Raw genomic sequence first — 12732 nt, 5'->3', positions numbered from 1 at the left:
TAGTTGGTTTTGCGGGGTTAGTTGGGGAACCCAAACCCTTGGAATACCTAATCTATCAATATTGAATGATGTTTAAGCTATATATATAGTCGGACTTGGTTATGTCTCTTAATTTAATCTCTTTTATGACATAAAAGCAGCTATTTCAGATAATTTGGTCGATCTACCATATAAAACTAACTACAAATCAAATTATGCCACTAACACAAGTGTTGGTGGTGATGGATTGTTTGCTATATTATCTATTTGAAGCCATCGAGAATATGTGCTCTCATTCTTGTATGTTGTTTTAAATAGTTAATTTCCTAAAAAAAATAGTTAATTTCTTTTTTTTCCCAAAAACATATGGTATCATCTCAATGTCTCTCCGTAAAGTCAAATTGATCCACACGAATATAGAACAATTAAAAACAACAAAATCGGACTATAAAAACATGGGAATTATTACAGAATCCCTCCCTTATATAAAGCACAATGACTTGGCGATTTGCTGTATATCACTAGGAAGAAAGTTCCAATTGAGAATAGACTATACATGCCTAACTAAACACTGAGATAAAAATATTTACTCTTCAACATTATAGGAGGCAGAAACAGACGTTTCCAAACTTTTCATATCAAAGGAAGGTGCATGGCAGCTTACTCCAACAAATCTGAGCCTTATTATCAAAACTTTGTCTTAATTTCTTCCCGGCATTATGTCAACAACGGATCGGCACCTCCACATAATGGCAGGCAATGGAAACTAATTCTTCAATAAATTACCAATATATCAACAGAAATGATAAAAAACCGAAATGTTTTGTTTTGTACTAATTAGCTAGCAGAATATAAAAATGTGGTTAAATTAAGGGAAATGATTTTCGCAGACAACATTTTACCTGCATTTGTAGATGGTCCCATTTCCACGTCGTTTTAACCTGTTAGAGACAGATGGTCGACCTCCCTTTGGAAATGTGTTTCATCCGTCTCTGAAAATGGTTTTCGTAGTAGTGCGGTGATAATTTTGATTTTTTCATCTTTTCTTTATTTGCTTTGATTTCAAATGTACTACCGGCTACCTTTGTTTTCAATTGTTAGCTGTACAGAGTGCTCTGTCATGGTTGAATCCAAAATTGAGACACGGAGTTGAACAGAAATAGGTAAAGAGGAGATTTAATTAATTGAGATAGTTAGTAGTAAAAGAAGTCAGAGGCATTAATCTGCTCAGTTGTAAGGTATAAAGTGCTGACGTGGACAAGCTTAGCAGGTCGGCTAGTGAGTCAACTTGGTAGTTCGAACTGAAGGTTGTAAGAAATTTCCTATACAAAATTTTCTTTAGAGAGAAAAAAAATGTCCCCTTATTTTTTGGAGAATCTTTAGAGAGAGAAATTTCCCCCTTAATTTTTGGAGAAGAGAAATCCAAAAGCAAAACACTGCGAATTTTTCTTCGAAAAGTTTTTAAAAAATATCAAAGGCAAACAGGATGCCGGTTGAAAATGTGAAATTATTTACCATTTTTCTCCTTGAGTGCAAAAAAAGAAAAGACAAGCTTTGAATTATGGTTCAATTAAATTCCGTGGTTAGGAACCAAACTGGACACGAAAGTCTCACTGGATGCATGCGCACGTATCTTTGTACCTTTCCGCAAATTAAAGTGAAAATGGAATCTTTTTAAGATAGTTTTGAGCTTTGACTCGAAAGTTTAGATCAACTCACAAAAAAAGTTGAGATTTTGATGGCTAATGAAAATCGAAATGCTGCCTAAAAGGCAACGTGCACACGATCTGCCAACACAGCTGAACTCTTTTCTACCTAAACCAAAAAAAGGAACACATTTTTAATTTCCAAGGTCAACATGAGGTGGATTTGGGTTTGCTACGTGCAACTGTTACTTGTAAATTATGTGAAATTTGACAAATTTTGGCCTGTTTGGATTGATGCTACCGTATGTCACAATGTTTGGATTTGGGTTTGCTGCGTGCAACTCCTACTTGTAAATTTTGTGAAAGTTGACAAATTTGTGTGCAATATTGTTTCGGCCGTATATATATATGGCTGCCGAGTTAATAGCTACAATTTACCACAGTTTGAATTAGGTACATTTTATTTTTCATAGGAAAATGTGTATAATATAACACCTATATTATGCCATATTTCTGAGTTTTTCTAAAACTTTTCCACAAAAGGCTATACAAATTTCACCTAAAAAACTTTATTTAAATATTTATTTGATACAAGTTGCCCAAGTCCTAGCGAAAGTATAGTACGGCACAATAAAAAGTAAACAGTACTAACTTCAAGTGAAGCAAAACATAATCAGAATTTGAGTGGGCAAGAGAAATTTCCGAGCACTGTGATTTAATTCCTCCAAGATTGAGCATTGGGATTTACTATCGTTTACTTTCTGCAAAAAAAAAGAGATTTGCTCCACAATATAAACCATTATCCACCTACCTTTCTCTTTCACTCCTATATATATACTATGTTTTTTTCTCACAGAAAATCTTGTAGTCAAACCATGATCTTAACAAATTAATTCAGAATCAAGAAACAGAAAATCATTGATACAAATCTCAGAAAAACTCATTTTCAACCGAACGGTGCTATGAATTCCTTGAAGCAGTGCTCTGTTTGACACGTCACTTATCAGTACCTAAGCCACAGTTTGACAGTCAGATCACCTTGGAAAAAAAGCAGAGGGTTTACCTTTTCAAAAGCTTAATTACAACAGATGAGCAGACAAAAAGAATTACACTTTGCTAATGCTGAATTTCGTTTTTGCTTAAAACGCTAAAGTTAGAGAGGTAGGTGTTGATTTTTCGTTGCAAGTACAGAAAAGTTGCTGACAAATTAAATAAAAGCGACACAGATCAAGCTCTGCTCGTGCGGTAGATTTGTCAATGGAAACGAATTAGCTTGTAGTCAAGGCCGTCGGTCTGTTGTTTGATCTCCACCGGTTTTAGAATCTTAAAATTAAATTAAGTTAATTACTTTGCCAGTAAGTGGACTATTCAGACGGATTAAAGCCAACATCAATTTTTTGTAGATAATTTTGTTTAAGACAAGAGGATGGTTACATGCCTGAATTATGGATCCTCCGGATCATGGATGTACACAACAGCTTGTGAAGTTACAACTGAGTACCCGACAAAAAAGGTTAAAGGAATAAAAAGCTCATCTAACATCCACCTTTCAAAGCTCGTCTTAATTAAGGTATGCGAAAGTTAGAAGCTCGTACATGTTATATTAACGTATATGTATATTCATTATATATATAGTATGTGTTTATAAATGAGTATACATAAAATACTCATGATCAATTATCTCGTAGGGTGTGTTTGGTTTTTGGGATACTATGAGATGGGTCGAGAGTAAACTTGTTTTCTAGAATCTTTGGTTTAGAAACGTCTGGGATGGAATTATTTTCTGATAGGAATATCTCTAATTGAGTTGGTCTCTACAAATTGACTTAACTCGTCACTCCTATTCCCAAGACAGACATGTGGGTCCCACTTATAGGTGCCTTATTTTATCATCCATGTATCTTGTACTATCTACTCTCTCCGTCTCAAAATAAGTACAACCATGGTTTTCCGCGCTCAACTTTAACCATTCATCTTATTTAAAAATTTTTTAAAAAAAATTAAAAACATAAGTCACGAGTAAAGTACTATTCATGTTTTATCATCTTATAACAACAAAAATGCTAATTATAAAAAAAATCAAATAAGATGGACGATCAAAATTGATTGCGAAAACTCATGGCTGTACTTATTTTGGGACGGAGTTAGTAATAAGCAATGATGGTCTTATCCCCCATCCAAATAGAAGAAGAAGGATCATCCCATCTTATATTTGGATGAGGGTTAGGTGAAAGATGTGACCACCTAAGGCCCGAGCTGGAAGGAGGTCCACCTATATGCTTGTGTTCAACTGTTCATAAGTGTTGATTTTGTATCAACTGTCCAAAAATTACGTTGTCACTCATTTTATATTATGGATGATGGTAATCTATTAGTTAGCAGTAGTTTGGTTTTTCATGTTCTGCATTTTAGTTTTTCAACTGTAGTGTAATATTATTTACAAGTTAACTCTTAAGAGTTCCTACTTAACGTATTAATTATGTTAGTGGTGTTTATTTATGTCATTTTGGAGAATGAATGGTTTATAAAGTACTTCCTCCATTCTATAATATAGTAACCTAGTACTGGACGAGACACTTCATAGTACGACAAATCTGGACATGTTTACTGTCCAGATTCGTTGTACCATAAAGTATCACATTTGGTTCTAAGTTGATATATTATGGGACGGAAGGAGTTGTATACTTTAAAAGTAAATTAAAACAATATTCAACCGAGAGAAACCATAATAACGATTATATCTTCAGGCCCTCGAAAATATAGAGCCGGTCATAGTTGTCCCCAAACCAAACGTATGCCTGTGTCTATCGGTGAATCGAGAGATCCTCTTGAGCTTGCATGGAGGTTGATAAATCACAAGTCAAATAGGTAGGCCAATCTAAGAGCCGAGCCAACAGTGACTGTCGAGATCCCCAAAAACTGACCTTTGACACCTCCACTGTGAAGAACACGTACTCTCTGAAACTCTGAAAGCTACCTCCAGCCAGCTTATTACGCATGATCCTCGCGTCTGAATTTAACAACCAATCCATGTCCATATCGACGCGCCGCGTACGCAGCGCAGCTCTCAATTTTGTTCATTTTTCACATGTTGGCCTCGTGCTGCACTGCTGCTACAGCCAAAGTGTGATCAAGCTGAAAAGGAGCGGCTGTACTGAATGATGTCAAAGCCAATGAGAAAATTTTAAATAAATTTAGCTGCAAATTTAATTACTTGTGTTTTGTTTTTCAGGTCGTCAGTGTTAGGTCTTGGTGAACTGGAGAGATTTTGTTTGGGAAAGTGAGCGAGTGGCAGATTTTGCAGATCAAATTAAGGTCGCCGACAGAAATTTGACGGAAATTTGTGTGTACGCAGCAACAGCCGTACAAAGTCAAGTCCATGAATGAAGCTGACCAAACTCTCTCAGAATTTCAGCACCAAATAGTTTGGATGAAGATAGAACATTAAAAGTCAGTCCATCGTTTTTAGTTATCGTAATATGACCGTTTTTTTTTAAATGGTACTCCAGATATGTACGGACATTGCAATTTCAACATCTTTTTTCTTGGTCAGAATGTTGGATTCATCAGCTTTGTTCATTTCAATGGAAGGGGTCAAGTTCAGCTATCTGAATTTACAAGAAAAGGTACCAGGACAACATGAATTATCCTCTACCTTTTGGAACATACCAATCTCGTTTTGTCTGATCGTAACCGAGCGACGAGCAGCTGCCATTGCGGTAATCCCATGAAAGCACCTTCTTCATGAGGCCTCGCAACCTCTCGGCACCGGGACTAGGCTCGAATACCGAATCTTCACCCCTTGAGGAACATGGATCAGCTCCTCCTTCAGAGCTCCCGTCGCACCATGCTCCGGGGGTGAACTGGCCTTCGGAGCGGTGCAGCAGCTCACGGTCGATTTTGTCCAGGACCTTGTCATCCTTGGGAAACTTCCGTGCAAACGGCGCGCCGCTCTTGACCATCTTGTTGAAGTCCTTCATGGAGAGCATATTTGGATGTTGCTTTGGAGGGTAGTCCCAAGCAATGTAGTGCAGGTCATGGCCAACCGCAGTGCCCCGAAACTCGTCCGAGTTGCAGATGACGGTGTGGAAATAACCTTCTGGAGAGGAGATGAAGTTAACATAGTACATAAGGAGTGTCCGTGGGAGATTGTCCCATCCCCATATGCAGTACTCGAGGAAGGTTTTTGTGAGCATTATCCAAGCAGAACCTGTCGATAAAAAGACGACTCTGATGTTAAGATACATTTAAGAGTCTTGTGTGTTTTGTATCAGGAAACATGTAACGCGTACAAGATAGAATGATGCTGATGTGCCTCTCGTATAAACAGGTAATTAATAAAAACAATATTTTGATTTCACAACCGAAATAGAAATATGTTTGCTAAAAACTGCATAACGCCCTTACACTTCACATAGAGCATTTGTTTATTCTGCATCACTCCTAGGCGTTTTGAACAGAGAGATCAAACTTCTTATTTTGTCAGTGCTAATGGAAGATTTGATCTGCCATTTCATCGGAATACCAGATCTAGTCAAACAAAAAATGATGACAGGAAGGAAGCAAGCAGGAAATGAAGCCATATTGTGGTCAACAGGAAAAGTAGCTCATTTCAAAACATCTTGGTGCATTCTAAACTGTAAGGGCTTGCTTTGAAAATTATTGATAACTCCGATGTCAAGATTGATACTTCAATCCAACATCCTCTGTTTTAACTCAAAACAACAACAACAAAAATCCTCTGTTCTCTCTCTCTCCCTCTACTTATTTATTTTTGCAAATAATGTCTACTTATTTATTTTCGCAAACATAAGAGGGCATGTGGACATAGTGAAAAGCAAGAGGACACACACTAATGCTAACAATAAGAAATGGTCTATTGCAATCAATATTGGTCAATCAAGTATTCAACGCTACTGTCTGCTACCATGAAGTAATTACTTACAAACCAGCACTATTCAAAGGTCAGTTTGGAATAATAGTATCATAAATATTTAGATTCCATACCCATGCCAATCGCTGCATGAATGCATCGTTAACTTGTGGGCAGAATCATAATAGCTTTCTAATATGCCAAGTAAGACATATAGAAATCAGAAACATGCTCACCAGTATATAACTTGAAAGATGTTGGCAATTCTCGCCGCTCAGTAGTCATGGTAAGATCGAACTTTTTTGATAGATAGAGCCCTGGGTCCACAACAATAGGTTTTGCTCTTGAAATCCTGTGAGAAAACCACATAAAGCATCAGAACAAGTAATCTGGATAATCAAAAGTAGAGAGAACTAGATAACGTGAAAAAAATTGAAAATACTGAAGACTAGAAGGAAACTTACACTTTCCAACCAGATAGTTGCATGTGTTCTATAAAATTAAGATTTCTCGGCAAGGAAGAGAACACATGAAGTATATCTGCAGAGAAAAATAACGTTTAGCCATGCAAATACTTATACAATGCCACTGAATGTTGCAATATCCTCAATGAGGATTAAAGCTTTCATTACAGCACACTTTCATTTTCCTGAATCTGAAGCTTGCTAATAGTAGCTAGCAAGCTCTACATAACTGATGCCAATGCAAAGAAATCTAGTTGAGCTATCAGATAGGCTATAGCTTACACAACGAATTTAACCATTACAGTTACACAGATGCTAATTGCTGCCCTCAACAATGCTATCCTAGAGGCAAATCCTAAATTCCAATCTTTTCAGTGGCACTCCATAGCTAAGAAAATATCTCCACATCCTAGAACAAACACAACAATATGTAATTGAAATTCAGCTGACCTGAAGAACACTGACCATCCTTTGTCATCAAGTAGACAATCCTAGAGGCAAATTCGGTGGCATTTCATAGCTAATTAACAAAACATCTCTACATTCTAGAACAAGCACAACACACAAAGTAAGCTAAAATTCATTCAGCAGAGTAATCAGAGCACTGACCATCCTGCGTGACGAGGGGGTAATCGGAGGCGCTGAGGTTGATGAACCAGTCCCACTCCAGACCCTCCTTGAGGAGGATGGAGACGGCGTGCAGCGTGCAGGCCACCATGGTTGGCCCCTTGTAGGTGACCAGGTTGCCCTTGGCGATGACCCTCACGTTCCCGACCTCGCTGAACATGGCGTCCCCCTTGACGTACATGGCCAGGTCGATCCGCTCCCGCGGCGGCGCCTCCAGATCGAGGTGGAGGATGTACTGGTTCCGCGGGTGGTAGATCGCCTGCAGCGCCCGCCTCATCCGCGCCCCGTCCCCCTTGGTTCCCTCCAGGAGGTAGGCGATCCGCGGGGGATCCGCGGAGGAGGCGTCCGAGTTCACCGCCGCGTCGTCCGGGTTGTCGCCGTCGTCGGAGTCGGAGTTGGAGTCGAGGAGGCGGTTCTTGATCTCGGATTCTGCGGCGGAGGCGGTGTCCCAGGTGGCGACGTCGATGAGGATGGAGTCGTCGTCGCCGTCGGCGAGAGAGGGCGGGGAGAAGAGGCCGCATGCCGCGGCGAGGAAGAGGGTCGCCGAGACGAGGAGGCTCGCGGCGAAGGGGAGCAGCCACCGCCGGTCACCCGACGGCCGCCCGAGCCCCCAGCTCTTCCTCATCCCGCCGCCGCCGCCCAATTCCAGACACCAGGAGACGGGACCTTGCCACCGAGTCACCAATTCGCCATGGAATCCGAGCTCGAGCTCGAGCTCGAGAGCGAGATCCAATCGGAGCTAGGCGACGCAGCTCGCAAGCTAAGCTAAGCTTAGCTACCGAACGCAGCAGCAGCAGCGGAGAGAGTGAAGCTAGGAGGAGAGAGAAGTCCATAATGCCTCCCTCAACTTCTCCCGAGGAGGAAGAAGTGGAACTCCTCTCCAGTAAATGAGTCGGCCTACTAGGCCCAATAAAGAACGGCCCAAAAATCTGCCTATGACGAGTGGGCCCCATGGCTACGTGGCAGGATCCGCACGCGTGCCGCTTGGCTGGAAAACCTGACTGCCATTTTTCTCATGACGATCTCATCCACACCCAGGTGGCAGACATGTGGGCCCACGCTTGATGGAGCCCACCTGCCATTGAGACATGGGAACACGTCCTTGTAAGAAGTCAACACCGCTTAGCACCGCCGACTCGTCTTACCCTCACACTGACAAGTGGGACCCACGAGATGGGTACAAACCACAGTCCAGAGCTGACGACTGCGGGCCCACCAGTCAGCCTCCCCCCCATTAAAGTCGAAACCCCACCTCACCCACCTCTTCTCTTCTCCCCTCGCCTCCGCGAAGCGAGAGAAACCCCAACCTCGTCGGCGGCGATGTCGTCGTCGTCGCGGCGGCCGGCGAGGAGGGCGGCGTTGACGGCGAGGTCGTCGTACGACGAGTCGCTGGTGGACGCCGAGCTGGAGTCCTACCTCGGGAACGCCAGGTCGCGGCGGATCAGCCGGCTGCGCCGCCTCTCCGCCGACGAGCGGCAGCGGGAGACGGAGACGGAGGCGCTAATAGCGCTCTCGCTGGGCTTCCCCATTGACGAGCTGCTCCCCGCCGAGCGGCCCCTCCTGCCGGCCCCCGTCGCCGCCGCCCCCAACGACTACATCGTCGTCCGCAACCACATCCTCGCCTCGTGGCGCGCCGACCCGCGGGTGCCGCTCCCGCGCTCGCGCGTGCAGGAGACCGTCGCCGCCAGCTACGACAACCTTGTCGCCGTGGCGCACGGGTTCCTCGCCCGGGAGGGCCACATCAACTTCGGCGTCTCCGCCGCGTTCCCCGCCTCCCCACCACCCGATGCGCCGCAGCGCCTCGCCGCATCCGTGCTCGTCGTCGGCGCCGGTCTCGCCGGCCTCGCCGCCGCGCGCCAGCTGCTCCGATTCGGCCTCCGCGTGCTCGTCCTCGAGGGCCGCGCCCGCCCCGGCGGCCGCGTCTACACCACTCATCTCGGCGGGGACCAGGCCGCCGTTGAGCTCGGCGGCAGCGTCATCACCGGCATCCACACCAACCCGCTCGGCGTGCTCGCCAGGCAGCTCGGGATTCCACTCCACAAGGTGCGAGACAGTTGCCCGCTCTACCACCACGACGGCCGCACCGTGGACATGAAGCTGGACAGGAGCATGGATCTGGTGTTCAACACGCTTCTAGAACACGCCACCCGGCTGCGAGAGTATCTCAAGAAGGCAGCCGAGGGGATCTCGCTAGGGGAAGGTATAGAGAGGCTGAGACGCTTTTACAAGGTGGCGAAAAGCGTCGAGGAGAGGGAGGTTCTGGACTGGCATTTGGCTAACCTGGAATTCTCCAATGCCGGCTGCCTATCGGAGCTCTCGCTCGCGCACTGGGACCAGGATGACCAGTATGAGATGGGGGGAGACCATTGCTTCCTAGCCGGAGGGAATGCGAGGCTGGTACACGCATTGTGCGATGGTGTGCCGGTGTTGTATGAGAAGACGGTGAAGCGGATTGAGCATGGGGAGGATGGGGTGAGCATCACCGTGGAAGGAGGCCAGGTTTTCAAGGCTGACATGGCACTCTGCACTGCTCCACTTGGAGTGCTCAAGAGCAGGAGCATCATTTTTGAACCGGAGTTGCCAGAGAGGAAGCTTGAAGCAATCCAGAGGTTGGGGTTTGGGTTGTTGAACAAAGTCGCCATGGTGTTTCCCCATGTATTTTGGGATGAGGAGATTGACACATTTGGGTGTTTGAATAAGGAGAGGAGCAAGCGTGGCGAGTTCTTTCTCTTCTACAGCTACCACACTGTCTCTGGTGGTGCGGTACTTATCGCACTTGTTGCGGGAGAAGCTGCTTTGGAGTTTGAAAAGGTTGATCCTGCTGTAGCACTTCATAGGGTCCTTGGTATTCTTAAAGGTAATCACTGAACTTACATTCCAATGTATCTCCATAAGACCATATTTTTTTGAAGTCTTCTAACAAGGATGGAGTATGGATAAGCTTTAAGTATGAAGTATGAACTCCTTGCATATTAGAAAATGGGGGAATGAATTATGGAATGGCATAACAAGGTGTCACATAAATTAAAGAAAAAGAACAATGTGTCATGTGTTGATTTAAGATTAGATTTAAATTTTGCTATGACAATCGGATTTGTTGTATTAATTCAAGTAGTCCCTGCCATATGCATTGGATGGTTGCATTAGAACCATCAAGGGTATATTTGGAACCTAGTAGAGTCATGCCAATTCCATAATTTATTGGAGTGCCATGTTGTGTTGATTTAACTTGAAGTGTTTATACTAATAATACAAGTCAACAGCTCTGTAAAAATTAACTCTGGATTGTGTACACTATCTGTGTACTGTCTTACCATCTACAATCCTCAACTAACCAGTAAATTTTATTATAGAGTTATTAATATGGATTGGAACTTGGATGGTGTTTGAACACTGAAGTGCTCCTTTTAGATTAAGAGTATACAGATGGAAAGAAGGAATGGAAGGGAAGGAAATTATATAATGAGATATTTTAAAGATTCTGTTACAAATGCGATGACTAGTACATTTTTTCATTTACTTTAGAGTTTAAATAAATAAAGAATATGCTATTCTTTTGCACTATATCATACTAGTTTGATGTGCAGTGTGCACCAATGTGCATATTGGAAGTCTATTGGCATAGTGGGGGCAAATAAACTGTGTGATGAATATGGAATGGTTTGCAAATAATGAAACATCAGACAGAGTGAAACATGATTTGGAGAATGTGAATTATTTCCATTATTATCTTGTAATATGAATTTGTGGTTTGTAATGGAAAGGGTAAAAAAACAACTAGGAGAAATGTGCTTAGTTTCCAATATCTCATTATATAATTTTTTTTTTTGGTTTTCTATTTCAATAACCAATGAACTCACTTTTGTGACTTTTTCCAGGTATCTATGGCCCCAAAGGTGTTACAGTGCCTGATCCCATTCAATCATGTTGCACAAGATGGGGTAGTGATCCTCTTTGCTCAGGTTCATACTCTCACATCAGAGTTGGGTCTTCTGGCACTGACTATGATATTCTCGCTGAGAGCGTCAATGACCGGTTATTCTTTGCTGGAGAAGCAACAAATCGTGCATACCCTGCAACAATGCATGGAGCTTTATTGAGTGGACTAAGGGAAGCTTCCAAGATTCTCCATGCTTCGGAAAGTAGATTGAATTCTGATTATAAGAAGTATGCCCTGCAGAAAAGCATCAGACTTATAAATAATGTACTGGACGACCTTTTCATGGAGCCAGATCTAGAATGTGGAAGATTCTCGTTCGTGTTCTCCTATATTACACCTGAGGAGGAACAGGCTCCGGGATTGGCTAGGATTACACTTGAGAAGCCTTTGCTTCTGCCTTCCAAGAAACGCAAAGTAAAGGGTAATCAGAAGGATCAGGACCCTGTGGCTGAGAAGATAGACCAAGAGGTGTTTTATTTATACGCCACCGTCTCGCAAGAGCAAGCAACTGAACTATTGGAATGCGACAATGATAAAAGTAGGATAGCAGTTCTATGCAAAGATCTTGGTGTTAAACTAATGGGTTACGACAGTACATACGATGTATGTAGTCATCTGATTTCTAGCATCTCGAGAGCTCAGAAAGCCAGGAAAAGGTTGCAGGGACCGAAGAGCTTGAAAACCGGACTTTGATCTGTACCGCTACTTTATTCTTGTTTGTAGAAAAGAACCCCATATTTTCTCTTTTGGTTTGGGCCAAAAACTGGCTCATAGATTGTTCTCTAGTGTGCAAACTTTAGACGTGGGGCAGGAAAACCAAGATCCTCCCTGCCATTTGTAACATGGCAGTCATCAGTCATCTGGCCTCCCTCAGTAGATTAGAACTTAGATGCACTGATAAATTTCAATGAATAGTTTGGTTGCAGGTACTATTGGATTCTTTTAGGGAGGCTACTATTGTTTTCATCTTCCCCCTTTTTTTTCTAGATGTTGTTCCTATATTGGTATCTGGCAGTTTATGTGTTGCTGAAATGGTGGATAAGCTCACTTCTGGACCAGTTTGTTTGGCTTCATTAAATTGAGTTTGGTTGCCTTTTGCCCCCATTATTCTTTGTTTTCTCCCTGGAACCATCCTATTTCCTTTGTTAGATACCACAGTTAAGCTGGTTGGCGTTTCGTAATATAAACGCATTGCTTCTCACT

At 42.9% G+C, this 12732-nt stretch overlaps 2 protein-coding genes across 2 annotated transcripts; one reads left to right on the top strand and one right to left on the bottom strand.

The window, feature by feature from the left end:
- Nucleotides 1-5156: 5156 nt before the first annotated feature.
- Nucleotides 5157-8407, bottom strand: LOC4344645 (beta-glucuronosyltransferase GlcAT14B). The gene is made up of 4 exons (NM_001422908.1): nt 7572-8407; nt 6963-7038; nt 6735-6850; nt 5157-5835 (listed from the first exon to the last, which is right to left on the bottom strand). Exons 1-4 carry the CDS (start codon nt 8212-8214, stop codon nt 5270-5272), a joined length of 1401 nt encoding a protein of 466 aa, NP_001409837.1. The 5' UTR covers nt 8215-8407; the 3' UTR covers nt 5157-5269.
- A 448-nt stretch (nt 8408-8855) lies between these two features.
- On the top strand, nt 8856-12730 carry LOC4344644 (lysine-specific histone demethylase 1 homolog 2-like). The gene is made up of 2 exons (NM_001422907.1): nt 8856-10446; nt 11468-12730. The coding sequence occupies exons 1-2, from the start codon at nt 8910-8912 to the stop codon at nt 12220-12222; spliced, it is 2292 nt and encodes a 763-aa protein (NP_001409836.1). The 5' UTR covers nt 8856-8909; the 3' UTR covers nt 12223-12730.
- Nucleotides 12731-12732: the final 2 nt, after the last annotated feature.

Source organism: Oryza sativa, chromosome 8, assembly GCF_034140825.1.
Source record: "Oryza sativa Japonica Group chromosome 8, ASM3414082v1".
Lineage (NCBI taxonomy): Eukaryota > Viridiplantae > Streptophyta > Magnoliopsida > Poales > Poaceae > Oryza > Oryza sativa.
The sequence above is the reverse complement of the archived record's forward strand: the minus strand, read 5'-3'. Positions and strand labels throughout refer to the sequence as shown.